Source organism: Gymnoscopelus microlampas (assembly GCF_963454915.1).
Source record: "Gymnoscopelus microlampas genome assembly, chromosome: 10".
In the NCBI taxonomy this organism is placed as follows: domain Eukaryota; kingdom Metazoa; phylum Chordata; class Actinopteri; order Myctophiformes; family Myctophidae; genus Gymnoscopelus; species Gymnoscopelus microlampas.
The window spans coordinates 17,976,878-17,993,497 of record NC_139947.1 but is presented as its reverse complement, the minus strand read 5'-3'; the positions used below and the strand labels follow the sequence as shown (position 1 = coordinate 17,993,497).

The window sequence follows — 16,620 nt, the reverse complement described above, 5'->3', positions numbered from 1 at the left end:
AAACCTATGTGAAAAATGCTGATCGATCCAACGGTTTGCGAGATTAGCTCCAGGCAAACACACAAGGACCTGCACAGCACAGATACCCCACCCTCGTGTAGATCTGGCTATCCTCCGGCAGAGCTATACTGTAAAAGTGAAAATTCAGTCAGAAGCCCCAAAGGGCTTATGAAAGATCCTCCCCTCAGATGAAATTACAGAATCATAGACACTGTAAAACCGAATAAAGGTTTGGTAGTGATCCCTGTGGGGAAATTACTTCTCTGCATTAACTCGGCAAAACAGAATCACCGGACAATCCCCCATGGATGCTCACATTAGAATCTTAGAAATAGACAACTTTATTGTCACACTGCACGATTACAGGTGTAAAAGGGTCTAGCCGTGGCGACCTTGCAAAATTATGCAAAGGCTAAAATGCCAGGTCATTTGTAGACCTGGCATCCTATAGTGTGTATCGTTTCAAAGTACAGATTATAGATTTATAGAGTCTAGTCAACACTTTCTCATCATTGGCTGTCCTTTAAGCCAATGGGGATACTTTCCCATACTCTGAACGGGCAGTCTCGTCCTCCCAAGCTATGGTACTAGACACGCCTCTTGCCTCTATGGCAATGTTGCCAGATTCTGCGAGAGAAATAAGCAACAGTTCTAAGCCAATGGGGAGCCACTAGCAGTGTTGCCAGATTCTGCGGGACAAATCAGAGAAAACAGAAAGCAAGCTGGTATACATGACTGAGTCATGTTTTGTTTGATATTATGCTGTTTAGACTGATGATAGGTTCTTGGTGTACCTATGATCCTAGATTACTATTTCTATGCATTTGATGTATTACCTCGTGTTTTCCATGCTTACTGTACATCGCTCTGGATTAAGAGCGTCTGCTAAATGCCTAAATTGTCAATTCTATTTTTGCGCTTGCTCTAAAATATTTGCAGTATCAGAAAGTGTTAGAATAGGGAAGAAGGAATAGAGGGAGAGGATTACGACACAGAACAGATCAATAACAGGAAGGCACATTCACATCAGATTACAAAGTCCAATATACATCAGGTGCATGGTTAAAAAAAATAATGCAATGGATAGGTGGCACTATACGGAAGGCTTAAATGCTTCTTTTGCAAGTGGAAAACATATCCTGCATATAAAAATAGCAGCAGGTATATAAAATCACAGTTTCATGGGCATGGTTCAAGTGACATGGATAAAAATATATGGGAAAGGGTATAAACTCCCAGTTTCTATACATGGCTATAGGTGTCATTACAACAGCAGTCTGAATTGTCAGGTGAAAACTGTTCAGAAGTTTGAACATGAATGCAATTTTCCCAGTTCATACATGTGTACAGTATGTGACATCACATAACACTCGATCTACAAGCTCTCAATGCGTCGCAAACCGACGCGTTGTGAGCTTGTAGATCGCCAAAGTATACAGGTCTGAAGTGGTTTCTTAATAATAATCAAAATCTACAAAGTAACTATTAACTAAAGTTTTCAAATAATTATAGTGGAGTAAAAGTACAATATTTGCCTTTGAGCAAAGTGGGCTGTAGTGGAGTAGAAGTAAAATTATTGAAAATTGGAAATACTCCAGTAAAGTCAAAATACCAAAAAATTGAACTTAAGTACAGTACTTGGGTAAATGTACTACTTACTTTAGTTACTGTCCACCACTGTATAAGCAAACTGTAGGAAAGTCGCTATATCCACTCTCGCCTCACATGTGTCAATGATTTCATGCCTGTTGGACCAACATATTGATTATGCATAATACAGTATATGAATGTATAGGCGTCACATAGGCGGAAATACCCCTGAAAAAAGGTGAATTCTTAAGAGGCATTGTGCTGGACTCTGTATTTTATTTTCATACTTTTCATTGTTGAGCCACTAGGTGGTGCATGTATGTTGTGTAACTCTTTAGCCTCTGTCACTGTGGTCTAATTTGGGCCTAATTAAGGGGACATTAGGAACACCTGTTTACCTGAGTATGCCCAGAAAACTCAGTGTGCAAGTTGTGTCTGCAGAGAGCAGACGTTTTTGACATCCACTCAGTTTGTGATCACCATAGGATCATTGCTTAACCATGTGTGTTTCCTGCTACACTGTTACCAAGTGGAGGAATAAATCCATCGCGCTGCGAGAAACAGTAAAAGGACTCCCAGTTGTCTGTCTGTCTAGTTGGAAAAAGGGGAACTTTTTGACGAGGGCGGAATAGTAAAAAAGCAGACACAACGGTGATTGCAACTTCGGTAGGTCAGATAGCCTACTAAGCCTGCTCAACCACAGCCAACATGTCGGAAAAGTAGCTTGTGGTGAGATCAGAGTGCGGCTGCTCAACGCAAGCATCAAAACACTCCAGTAGATCATCAACTAGTCTGGCTGCAGTAGAAGCACGCGCCAAGGCTGAAGCGGCGCGCGCCAAAGCGGCCTTCGCACAAAGGGAGATTGATGTAAAAGTAAAGAAGGCTCAACTGCATGTAGAGGCAACGCGGCTTGAGGCTACACTGGAGGCCATGCAGCAGGAGAAAGAGGCGGCAGCCGCCGAAGCCGAAGCCACTGTCTTTGAAGCAGCTGCGGCCATGGAAAACATCGACGGGCTGTCTGGGATGCCCGACGTCGATCAAGGCTCACCTCATAAACCATCCGAGAGAGCTGAAAGGTATGTTCAGGAGCAGTATGCCTATGTGAACACCGAAGAGCCATCAGCATACACTGACGGTGCAGAGCCCGACGCTCAGGCTAAATTGGCTTCTTCAGCAACTGACAACCACAAGCCACCATTGGACCTTTCACCAGACCAGAAACCTATTCATAGCCAAGGTGAGAGGCAGTTCTCCTCTCCACATAACCCAACCCTTAACAAACCGTCTCCTACCTTGAGACAGCCACTGGTCCACTTCAGCCCTAAAAAGGAAAGTGAGAGGAACACACCGCAGTCAACTGAGTTAAAGAGCTCACCCAGAGACAATACAGAGCATAATGACCAGTCACGTAGAGATGGACATCATGCGTCTGGTGAATCCCGTTCCGTCTCAGACTTGGACAAGTTCCTAGCTCGCCGTGAACTAGTCACAGCTGGGCTCACAAAATTCAATGACAGTCCGGAGGATTACTGGGCTTGGAAATCTACATTCTCCAACGTCATTGAAGACCTCGATTTGAAACCCAGTGAGGAACTTGACCTGCTAATTAGGTGGCTTGGACCAGAATCCACTGAACATGCAAGGAGAATGAGGTCAGTCAACATCAGAGACCCTGCGGAGGCCCTCAATATGGTCTGGGAAAGGTTAGAGGAGTGCTACGGCTCTGCAGAGGCCATGGAGTCTGCTCTCTTTAACAAGCTGCAATGTTTCCCCCAGATCTCAAGCAGAGACCCTCAACGCCTGCGGGAGTTAGGTGACCTTCTCCTTGAAATTCACCAAGCCAAACAGGAAGGTCACTTAGGCGGCCTGAACTACCTGGATACTGCCCATGGCATTAGCCCTATTCTGGAGAAACTGCCCTTCAATCTCCAGGAGAAATGGATGGTGCATGGCACAAGATTTAAACAACAATATCACCTCAGCTTCCCACCTTTCTCAGTGTTCACCGGTTTCATTCGTGATGAAGCGAGGATGAGGAATGACCCGAGTTTCATTGCTACAACCTTTCGCACCATCCCACCTCAGAGAGACAAATTCTCACCGAAATCGGCAAGAACGGCCATAACAGTGCACAGAACAGAGGTGGACAGCGCTCAACAGAAGGATGAGGCCAAAGATTCGGAAAACCCTAAAAAGCAGTGTCCTATTCATAAACAACCGCACCCTCTGCACAAGTGTAGAGGTTTCAGACTAAAGCCCCTGGAGGAACGAAAGGCCTTCCTTAAAGAGAACGGTATATGTTTCCGTTGCTGTGCCTCAACTTCACACCAAGCAAAGAACTGCAAGGCTGTCATTCAATGTTCTGAGTGCGACAGTGACAGGCACATTGCAGCCCTTCATGCTGGCCCAGCACCCTGGACAGTGAAGCCAACCTCTGAAGAGGATGGCGGGGAGGAAGAGGACTCTTCCTCCTCTTCTTAGTAGTGTATGTGATATCTTCACAGATACCAGGTGGGGAGTGTGCTGGACTCTGTATTTTATTTTCATACTTTTCATTGTTGAGCCACTAGGTGGTGCATGTATGTTGTGTAACTCTTTAGCCTCTGTCACTGTGGTCTAATTTGGGCCTAATTAAGGGGACATTAGGAACACCTGTTTACCTGAGTATGCCCAGAAAACTCAGTGTGCAAGTTGTGTCTGCAGAGAGCAGACGTTTTTGACATCCACTCAGTTTGTGATCACCATAGGATCATTGCTTAACCATGTGTGTTTCCTGCTACACTGTTACCAAGTGGAGGAATAAATCCATCGCGCTGCGAGAAACAGTAAAAGGACTCCCAGTTGTCTGTCTGTCTAGTTGGAAAAAGGGGAACTTTTTGACGAGGGTGGAATAGGCATGGTAGATATTCAGCGGCATTCTGTTTCTACAGTATAAGGTGCATGCCTTCGAAGTAAAGACACCTTCACTAATATATACTAGTATAAACCTTACAATATATTACCATTATTATGCATTTGAAAAACTGAGTGTGCATTTGTACACTTTTGGGGCCCTATTTTGCCAGGTCCACGTCTTATGACGTAACTTCAATTCAATTCAATTTTATTAAATTGTCAAATCACAACTTAAGACCTGGAGGCGTGGCCAATGCTGTTTGGCTATTTTGAGTGACCAACCAGCATTGGCCAGGCCTTACGCCAAGTCATACGACCTGGTGCAAAATAGGGCCCCTAGAGTTAAAGCTGCAATTCAAATGATTATTTATTTGAATGAACTAAAGATAATGTGATCCAATCTGTATGATAGAGTATGTTAATACAATGTAACTAGTACATCTGCTGTGGTTGGAGGTGTCAACGGAAGAGTGAGTCTCCCTACTTGTTGGAAAGTACTGCCTGCAGCACAATTTCACCTGGGCATTTTGCCTTGGTGGAACGGTAGAAATTTGGTCCCCTGCGTGGGAGACCCATGTTTGAATCCCGAGTAGAACATGAAATGTATAGATTGCAACTTTAAATCATACAATCAATCAATCAATCAATCAATATATACAGTATACAGCAGGGGTCTTAAACAGGGGGTCCGGGACCCCTAGGGGGTCCTCAGAGTTACTACAGGGGGTCCGCCAAATCTTTGTGTGATATGATTTTCTTTTTTACATCGCGCTGCGAGGCGGTGTGAGCTTGTAGATCGGCTATTTTTGGCAAAGAGGTATAGGTGTAGAGGGGAAAAACGGCAGACAAAGTAAACAAAAAAAGTTTAATCTGAAACACAATTTTATACAATATAGAGTAGGGGGTCCCTGCTTCATCTCTCTCTCAGCTAGGGGGTCCTTGGCCTGAAAACGTTGAAGACCCCTGCTATACGGCAGTGGTTCTCAACCTGGGGGTCGCGACCCCCAGGGGGGTCGCCAAATAATTTGGGGGGGTCGCCAGATTTTTTGGTGATTTAAAAAAAAAAAAAAAAAAGTTTTTTTTTTTTTTTTTTACAAAATATTTTTTTATGTTATCATTAATTCATGTTTTATCAGTTAATTTACTCAATTTACCCACTTTTTGCAAAAATGTTTTGATAATAAACAATTATCAAATAACCTATTATAATTAAATAACCTTCGCGCGCGCGAACGGGACCGCGCGCGTGCACGCGGGGGGTCGCGGGAAATAATATCATTATTTTGGGGGTCGCGGCCTGAAAAGGTTGAGAACCCCTGCTATACGGTATCCAACATGGAGCTGATGGCCCTCACCCAGGTTTTTCACGGTGTCATTAAAGTACGTGTTGAGCTGGCTGGAGATGCGTTGTCATGCGTGCGTTGTGATGCGCGCGACGGCCGCCCTTAAAGTGAATGGAGAGAGACAGTCGGGGGTAAGGGGCGGATTGCGTATTTTATGGTTATGTCTGGGGCTTCCTGTCTATTTCCCTCAGGGGTGGCTGGCCTAATCCAATGGCCTGTGTAAACTGCTGCTCCTGGCTTTATTGCTCTGTGTAACCGCTCTCCCCTAAGCCAGCCAGACACACTGCCCAACCATATACACACACACACACACACACACACACACACACACACACACACACACACACACACACACGCGCGCGCGCGCAAATGGACGTGCACACCCACACGTCACACTTTCTGTCTTGTCTCTCTTGTACGCGCATGCAAAAATGTGTGTGCATATACGTGCACACGTACAGGTGCATTCATGTTCACTTGTAGCGTAAATGCAGGCGTGCTCACACAGACAAAATCTCTAGCTCTCTCGTTCTTTCGGTACACACACACACACACACACACACGCACACTCGCACACACACACACACACACACACACACACACACACACACACACACACACACACACACACACACACACACACACACACCAATCTGTTCCTACCCCGGAGGCGAGGGAATCTCATTTAGCTGTACAGAGAGAGACCCAGACACTTTATTATAGCATGTAGGAGGAGAGAAGGACTGCATGTTAGAAATGCACTGTGGAGAGATAGAGAGAGAGAGGGGCGGGGGGGGGGATTAAAAGGAAAAACAATTGGTGTTTAACAAAGACAAAAGGAAAGCTAGAGAATAGATGAGGAATGAACCAGAGCAGACACAAATGAGAGATAGAGACACAGAGAGAGAGAAATAAAGGGAGGTCTTAAGGGGATATGGTCTGTTGTTGATGGGTAGTGACAGGTGCCAGCCACCAGAACAACACACAAGCACAAAAGCGCGCGCACACAAACTTGCTACGCTCCAATGCTTTTTTCCTCTGTTTCTTCCCTCGTCCTCTCTCTCTCTCTCTCTCTCTCTCCCTCGCTCTCTCTCTCTCCCTCCCTCCCTCACTCCCTCCCTCCCTCCACACTCGGCTGCTCTCAGGGACCGGGGCAATCATTAGACATTTTTAGGATGCATCCTCTTAACGGAAGTCCTCTTCACAGTGACATGGGTTCTGGGGGAACGTTGTGGGGTTCGCCTGCCTGGCTGAAAGGACTCAGTCCAACACGTTCCCTGTAGCGCTGAGTGGGCAGGGGAGCTAGCACTAGCGCTATAGCCATGTGGCTCATAATAGGCTCTATGCACAGCAGCCATATTATCACTTCCTTCACAGGTGTTACCAATGATACTAATAAAGGCTCTGTTCCATTTAGTGTAGCACAGTGGTTTCCACGACCCCCATAACTCTGAGAGTGTACAAATGGAACCAAATGGACCCATTTGTACACTCTCAGAGTTACACACCTGTAAGGGGCCATTTGGAAGCCTATGAGGGTCCCTGGACCCCAACTGTAGACCCACTGGTGTAACAGAGTGTTTCCAGTGAGCCAACATGCACAATATCAGCACCCTGATCGTCGGTTACTGCAACGTGAGGTGGCTTGATGTACAAGAACATCTCCCAGCCATGATGTACAAAGTACACCCCCTGGCCTGGACATGATGCTAGCATGTCGCCATGTGGTGGAAAAAGTACTCTAACTTATTTACTTAAGTAAAAGTATCAATACTTCAATGTAGAAATACTCTGTTACAAGTAAAAGTCAGAAATTCAGAATTTACTTGACTAAAAGTACAAAAGTATTGGTATCAAAATGTACTTAAAGTACCAAAGTAGAAAGCTCTTGAGTAAATGTACTTATAGTTACTTTACACCACTGATGCTTATATCTGATTGGCCCATGTTGTTGGGGTTCTCTCTAGTAATTGGTTGTGTGTTTGTTGTCCCTCCCCCAGGTCCAGGCCAACGTAGAGAAGGCTCTGACGCTGTTCGGCCAGCTGCTCACCAAGAAGCACTTCCTGTTGACCTTCATACGAACCCTGGAGGCCCAGAGGTCAGGATGTTTCTATCATAATAGTGTTTTATAGATTCCTAATATGTGATAATCATCCGTCAAGGACCCCCCAGGGGACTAGGGGGGTCCCCAGCTAAATGATTGATAGTTAGGGATAGTTAGGGCCCTTTACGTGGGCTTTAACTCAGAGCGAGGATTTTTACAGTGTAGATTGGGGTTAGGATTAAAAAATCGTATTAACCCATTCAATCCGGGAACGCATCTGTGTCATTTTAGATTTCTTTGGCTATTCAAAAATAGCAGATATACAAGCTCATAGCGCGGCACCGAGTGCCGCGCTATGAGCTTGTATATCTGCTATTTTTGAAAAATCGTGAAAATTTGGGCAAATCTTTGAATATATATATTTTTTAAGCAAACATTTGTAACTCAAATCTTTGCTTCTGGGGGTCCCTGGAACAAAATATTTTGCGATGGGGGTCCGCGACCAAATACATATCATTTTGGGGGTCCTTGACATGAAAAAGTTTGAGAACGACTGATGTAGCAACATCACATTAGGATTTAGAAGACATTTAGTAGAATCGGCCTCACTTCTTAATGGGTTAAATGGGGGTCCTGGGGGGGGACAATAAAGATCTTTGGCATTTACCGTCAAAATAATGTTTTGAAATGTGGGGTCGTAATGATCAGGTTCAGGAGGCAATCCACAGTTGCTGTTAGTGCAAAAATGCCAGATGCACCCTTGAGCAAGAGGACCTACAGTATAATTTATGTAAATGTATAATAAACGTACAACTGGAACTTGAAAAGTAGACCTAACAACTATCCTTCCTCCCACGTGGGATCTATACCATAGATTAAATTAGTTTTTTTAGGCAATTTATTTGTTTTAACCTTATATTGCTCCTATGATGATGAATAACTCCTTTAGTCCTTTTGTTAAGTGTACTGACTGCTTTAAAAAAAAGAATATTGCAGCATTTTCAATCTGTTCCCTCTTTTCATGAACGGTGCAGTGCACAACAAAATGCCTTTTGCAAAAGTTAAGAAGGGTAGGAATATAGGCTTGCCTTGGCAATGACATCTGCAAGGCCAGCTGTCGTCCGTGAGAGGGTGTCTTTCAAGGCTGCATGGTGTCCTTGTTTATCAGGGTTGGTAATATAAAGGATCCCACAGCAACAGTTATCACCTTGTAAGATGTCCAATGCTGCTGTTAACCCATTCAATCCGGGAACGCATCTGTGTCATTTTAAGATTTCTTTGGCTATTCAAAAAAACATTTTTTCTTTTTTTAAATCGTGAAAAATGTGTGCAAATCTTTGAATATATATGTTTTTAACTCAAACCTTTGCTTCTGGTTGGGGTCCCTGGAGCAAAATATTTTGAGATGGGGGAGTCCGTGGACAAATACATATCATTTTGGGGGGTCCTTGACATGAAAAAAGTTTGAGAACCACTGATATTATAGTTTTTAATATCCGTTTTTTTTTTAAACTGTTAGGATTTAGAAGACATTTGTAGAATCCCCAGAAGCAAAGATTTGAGTTACAAAGATTTTTTTCAAAAAAATAGCAGATATATACATTGTATATCTGCTATTTTCTGAATAGCCAAAGAAATCTTAAAATGACACGGACGTCTTACGGTCTTAATGGGTTAAGTGGCTTCATAATGGTGCAGTATACTTCTGCAGGAATTGCTACTTCTCCTTGAGACACTTCATTCCCAGTTCCCAGTCAATATTCTTTGACTGAGACAAACTCATGATGATAAGGGCCAACGTTTTTTGTGCCAAGGACCCCAAAATGTATACGTATTTGGCCGTGAACCCACATCTGAAAATGTTTTATACCAGGAACCCCCAGAAGAGAAGATTTGTGTTGAAAAACACTTTGACACAGATGCGTTCCCGGATTTAACTGAATGACTGCCAGAATTATTTCAGATTTTTTGCTGTTGTCTGCCAGAGATTTTTCATTGAAATTAAAAAAGTACTCAGGAGCCGAGATACAGAATTTTTAAGTTTTGAGTTAACAAGGAAGTGGATGGGAGTCTAAATCTTCGAAAAATCATATCTCCTTGGTCTTTGGGTCAAATTGAAAAAAAAAAAAAAAAAGACATTTTCTAAATGTTTTCATTTTTTTTTATTTTTCAATAGAACGCATTTATGCGTGATTGGCGGCCAAGTGCGCTAATTAATAGATCGCATTTATGCGTGATTGGCAGGAATTGAGTTAATAGGTTAAAAAAGAACAGATCTACAAGCTAAGAATATGTTGCATTGCAATGCGTGGTTAGCTTGTAGGTCTTTTTCTCGTATTGGGGAGTATAAATTATAGACTTGTAGCCTATCTAGCCAATACATTGGCTGCATTTGAATGAGATTTGACCCTTTTTATTCATTCATTTCTTCCCGTTTTCATAATGGAGTTCTTCCTCTTGCGCCGGCAGGTCCTTCTCCATGCGGGACAGAGGGAACGTGGCCTCTCTCATCATGACGGCCCTGCAGGGCGAGCTGGAATACGCCACCGGGGTCCTCAAACAACTGCTGTCCGACCTCATCGACAAGAACCTGGAGAGCAAGAACCACCCCAAATTGCTGCTCAGGAGGTAATGGGCCCGCAGTAAAAACACTCATTACCATTTACCATCTCAGGCATTTAGCAGATGCTCTCATCGTCGCTGTGTTGGACATAGGGAAAACCTCCTATGTCAGAGAAAAATCCTACTTTACAGGACGTTGGAGAAAAGATCCTGTGTTGTAAGTCAGGGGTCTTCAACGTTTTCAGGCCAAGGACCCCCTAGCTGAGAGAGAGATGAAGCAGGGACCCCCTCCTCTATATTGTATAAAAATGTGTTTCAGATTCAACTTTTTTTGTTCTCTTGGTCTGCTCTTTTTTCCCTCTACACCTCTTTGCCAACAATAGCCGATCTACAAGCTCACAACGCCTCGCGCTGCGAGGCGTTGTGAGCTTGTAGATCGGCTATTTTTGGCTCAAGTTCTCCTCAGAAAAGGGATATTAGGGTTCAAGGTAAAAAAAAGCGCGAGGCGTTGTGAGCTTGTAGATCTGCTACTTTTGGCTCAAGTTCTCCTCAGAAAAGGGATATTAGGGTTCAAGGTAAAAAAAAAAAAAATCATAACACTAAGATTTGGCGGACCCCCTGTAGTAACTCTGAGGACCCCCTAGGGGTCCCGGACCCCCTGTTGAAGACCCCTGTTCTAAGTGGATCGGAAGTAGTTATTATTTTGTCATAAGCTCTTTTCATTGGTTCAGTATTTATAAAACCCCACAGACACACTTAAAGGTAGGGTAAGTGATATTTTTTGGTAAAAAACAAAACGTTTTTTTGTTAAAAGGTTATAGCACTATATTCTCATAGTAGTCATTGCTATAGAGTGTTTGTTCAGTAACAGGAGTCTCGCTGTCTCTCCAGCTCTTTAATAAACAGAAAATACATTTTTCGGTAGGTGACAAAATGTCAGCCAGTCAGGAGAGAGTACCCATTTATCAGCTTCATTTTGATAGTGATCCAGTTCCAATTTTGTCTGCTCATTTCTTAGTGTCATCACTTCCAATTTCACTTTGCTAATCTGTATCCTGACTGAGTTCTCTATCCTGATTGGATACAATTGGTGTCCCTCCCAACCTGAAAATGCATTTTCTGTTTAAATAAAGAGCTGGAGAGACATGGAGACTCCTGTTACTGAAACAAACACTCTATAGCAATGAGTACTATCACAATATAGAGCTACTTAACACTTATTTTAACCAAAGTAAATCACTTACCCTACCTTAACCCTTTAAGACCTGGAACGCATCTGTGTCACTTTAGATTTCTTTGGCTATTCAAAAATAGCAGATATACAAGCTCATAGCGCGGCACCGAGTGCCGCGCTACGAGCTTGTAGATCTGCTATTTTTGAAAGACGCGGCCTCAGGTCTTAATAACTTTCATATCTACATGCTCACGAGGCGTCGTTGTGTACATAAAAGGTTTCTGCGCTATGAGAACAAGTAGTATTACATTCAGCCACACGCACACACACACACACACACACACACACACACACACACACACACACACACACGTACACGCACACAAATAGACAGAGAAAACAGACGGGTATGCGCATGCAGACAAAAATAATTGACGGATGTGTTGACAGATAGACAGGTAAGCAGGCAATCAGCTTGACAGACAGCCTGGCTGACATGCAGCCTAACCTGTATACCATGCTCTGACTAGGCTATATGGTGAATGAATGCATAATGTAGTGCAGAGACACAAAATACAGCATCTCTCGTCGCTGTTGTTGGGTGGAAACCACGCATATCCAAAACCAGTGGTGGGAAAAGTACTCAAATGTTTTACTCAAGTAAAAGTATCAATACTGCAATGTAGAAGTACTCTGTTAGAAGTAAAAGTCCAGAGTAAAAGATTTACTTCAGTAAAAGTATGCAAGTGTTGGTATCAAAATGTACTTTGTGGTATCTTAAAACCACAGACTTACAGGTTTTAATGCACTATACTAATTGCCAACAACGCCATATTGTAAAGTTAGTTTGATGTTCCAGAGATGTGAATAGATGTTTGAAGAATGGATTTGAGTCATCACTCCATAGTGAGGTTCGTTGCTTCGGATTTATTTCATGGAACAAACAGAGTACAAGCAGTTTTCTATGGAGACCCTGAGGTCCCCACAGGCGGCCCTTCGGCCCTGACTAGCACACCCACCCTAGCTTACATTTGGGTCAATACTTATAGCAGTGAGATCTAAAGAATAAGAGGAGGTACGTGTTGGGTGTGACAGCCCTCAAAGGTGAACCCCCACTTCCCCTGGCCCCACACATTTGCAACTATATGGAGCCAGGAAAGGGAAGGTGTCAGCCTTGATCTCAAATGCATAGCCGCTCTGTCTATCAACTAGAACAATAGCCAATGCTAATTGTCACCCACACCAGGCTCCTCTCTGTCTGCTATCTGTACAGGACAAAGTAGACCTGTAATAAATAATTCTAACATATGACTTAAATGTGTATCTTATGTTGAGAAATATACTACAACTTAAAGTGCCAAAAGTAAATGTACTAAAATGTTTGAAAATAGCCTAGGTATAAAATAAGGCTAAAGTGGTTAATGTTTTATAATGTAATAATTTATAGCACTCGGTGCCACGCTATGAGCTTGTATATCTGCTATTTTTGAATAGCCAAAGCCATCTAAAATACGTTCCTGGATTGAATGGGTTAAAGACACAATTGAATAGTCACTACATTGGATCCACTGGAGCACAGGTTATTTTGTTCCAAATACATACAGTACAGCCCAAGTTTCCCGACCCAACAGCTAATGATTACGAGACATTAGCACTGACTGAGAACGTTGTTATGCTTTCAGTTCTTGACAGGCTTTCACAAGACATTCGCACAGCCGTCAGGAAGCAGAAAAGCTGTTTATTATAATCGTTTTATAATCATTTTATTTTTGTATTCATTTTTTTCCGCCACAGAACGGAGTCTGTTGCAGAGAAGATGCTCACCAACTGGTTCACTTTCCTGCTGTACAAGTTCCTCAAGGTAAGCAGTGTTGATTTTGACAGCAAATTTTGATTTAGTTTTAGTCATAGTCTTTTGAATACAATTCTGTTTAGTTTTAGTCATATTTTAGTCACCTGAAATGTTTTACTTTTAGTCTAGTTTTAGTCGACTAAATATCATAAGATTTTAGTCGACTAAATGTACAGTTGATTTAGTCGACTAAAACGTATTTTTGGCGGGTCGTGATGGCATCGAAATGATTTTCACTTAGCTGCATGCCGAAAATAGCCGATCTACAAGCTCACAACGCGTCGCGCTGCGACGCGTTGTGAGCTTGTAGATCAACTATTTTCGGTCTGTGACACCCGCACGCACCCATGATGACTGGTCTTAGTTCTACTGGATCTCTTCTCCACCAGTCCCTCCCTAACATTTTTGTCTAGTTTCTATTTGTTGACGAAATTGTCAGTATATTTAGTCTTACTTTCAGTCATCATAGCTTAGTTTTGATTTCGTTTTGATTTCGTTTTCGATAGTCGACGTTTTTCATCATAGTTTTAGTCGACGAAATCAACACCGAAGGTAAGGGAACCTAAGTCTGTACCTTTTTTATTGCATTTTGTTTTCCCACGCTGTGGGCTGGCTCAGGAGGTAGATCGGTTGGTCTTCTGGGAGCCGGAAGTTTCTCGGGTTGATCCCCGGCTCCTCCTCTTGGGCGCATTTTGAAGTGTCCTTGAGCAAGACACTGAAACCCTAACGAGCTCCTGATGAGCAGCTTGGTGTCTTGCATGGCTGCCTCCATCGTGTCAGCAGATCTATAAGCTCAAAACACGTCGCGCTGTGACGCAACGTGAGCTTGTAAAGTGGATATTTTCGGTGAGAGACACTGGCGCGCAACTAAGTGTAAATCGGGCGTTATGTCAAACTTACAGTACACTACAATATTTAATTAGCTGCGTATCCGCTTCACCAACACAAAACAGTCTTCCCGATTCTGATGAATTTCTGACTTAGTCTTTTTTTCCCTCTTTTCTCCACGGGTGCTACTTCTTTATTCTTGTTTTCAGTTCTACATTTTAACCACTTGCTGTAGACATTTCTTTTCTTAATTTAATTGTGTTTGGCATTTTATTTGAAACTCACTCAGGCCTGGTAATTAAAAAAGAAATGCAGCGAGCTAGCCGGCAACTTGTTTTTTGCAACTTGTTGTAGTGTTACTATATTCATAATGTTTTTTTCTTGTCTCACTGCCGGTACTAAAGACCTTCTCCTCTGAGGCTTAAGAATGCAGATTAAAGATATGATATTTAAAGTCTCTTTAAATGTGTCAGCTTTATTTCCTTTAAGAACTATACTTGGCCCATGGCAAACAAACAAAAAAACACCCTCCAAATATTGTTAAGAGATTACCAGAGAGAAATGGCACCGGCTCATAACGGTATGAGTAAGTTATTTCCCTCGGGGGTTCTTGAAACATTTATCCTGCCGGTGTTTTATTTTGTCGTTCGTTAGTCGCTATATACGCTCGCCGTGTCCGTTCTTCAAGCTCCACTCGTCTTGTCTTCCTGCCTTGTTTCCATTTCACGTCTCCCTGGCTCTGATCACCCCCCCCCCTTGCCGTCCTGATGTGTAATTCATCGGCGATAAAATAGCAGATCGGCAAGCTCACAACACGTCGCTTTCGCGACGCGTTGTGAGCTTGCCGATCTGCTATTATGCCGCATGCCGAAATATAAAATCAGGCTTGATGTTTTCTTTTTTTTTATCAGATGTCGTTATTTCTGCTCTACTGCCTCGAGGTTGTTAGCCTCGCTTGCGGGTGTGTGTGTGTGTGTGTGTGTGTGTGTGAGACGACGGCCTGGTGTGCTCTTCTCCCCTCTCTCCCCGTCTCTCCCTTTGCCCCTCAACGTCACCTTGCCCCCCCCCTCCACCCACTGCTAGGAGAAACCGTGCTATTAGCACAGGGATGCCATTAATGAAGCCGCCGCCACTAGCACCGAAGGAGGTTGGAGGAGGTGGCTGTTGTTGTTGTTGTTGTTGGGGGGGGGGGGGTTGTTCTGTGTCTCGTTAGCAGCTGTCCGCCTAATTAGCCCAGATGCTAACGACACGCTTAGCAGCATATGGCCACGACGGCGGAGAAAAGGGAGAGGAGAGAGAGAGAGAGAGAGAGGTGACGAGAAGGGAGAGGAAACGAGGGGTCTGAGGTGAGGTGGAGAACGGGTGACAGGGGGGGGATTGAGGATGGAGGGATGATTTTCATCCGCAGGGGGAGAGAGAGAGAGAGAGAGAGAGAGAGAGAGAGAGAGAGAGAGAGAGAGAGAGAGAGAGAGAGAGAGAGAGAGAGAGAGAGAGAGAGAGAGAGAGAGAGAGAGAGAGAGAGAGAGAGAGTAAAAGAAACGAATAGAACATCTGTATGGTAGAGTATGTTAATAGAATATGAATGTAACTAGTCCATCTGCAGTTGTTGGAGGTAGTCTCCCTATACTCTTCCTTTGAGACATTTAGACCCTGGTGTCGGGGAGGACACCTGCCGGTCGACAATGTCAATAAAGTTATCTGAAGCAGACGGCACACCGGATTGGACACTCGATGCGTTGCTACACTTTGTTGTATAGTTTGGACAATTGTTGCACGTTTGGACATGGATTGGTGAAACAATAGGGAGCCGGCGTTTCATTCCAGCGCAAGGTTTGAGTCACGCCCCCTCTATGCCTTGGAAAGCCTGCGTTCCTCCAGCCTAGCTTTAACTTGACCATGTCTAACCTGAAAATAACAGATCTACAAGCTCACAGTGCACCTGGCCAATCAGATAATGTGTAGACCATGATTACACCTGGCCAACCAGATGGTGTGTAGACCGTGGTGGGTCTGAGAGCTCCAATTATCCATTATGACCTTCATGAAAACCTCACTAGAGAGGTCAAATTTTTACCTGAAGTTATCGTTTTGTAAAATGGAGATTCAAGGTGATTTTATAGTCACTGTGAAGACTTCACCGCTGTACCGTAACATCCTCACTGTTCATTTCATCCATGTGTAACTCTGACAGGTCAGAGGTCAAGTTAATGTACCCACTAGAGCATTGGTTCTCAAAGTGGGGTCCGGGGGCCCCCAGGGGTCCTTGGAGGGAGTTCCAGGGGGTCCCCAGCTAAATGATGGATAGTTAGGAACCAAATGGACCCCTCATGGG

The 16,620-nt window shown here is 43.6% G+C and overlaps 1 protein-coding gene across 1 annotated transcript in view; it reads left to right on the top strand.

The window, feature by feature from the left end:
• Positions 1-16,620, top strand: part of LOC311054112 (plexin-A1-like) — a 323,060-nt gene that overhangs the window by 274,322 nt on the left and 32,118 nt on the right. Inside the window, exons 23-25 of the mRNA XM_084069992.1 lie at positions 7,829-7,926; positions 10,342-10,500; positions 13,403-13,469. Coding sequence (XP_083926118.1) covers positions 7,829-7,926; positions 10,342-10,500; positions 13,403-13,469 — 324 coding nt within the window. The remainder of the gene's footprint in view (positions 1-7,828; positions 7,927-10,341; positions 10,501-13,402; positions 13,470-16,620) is intronic.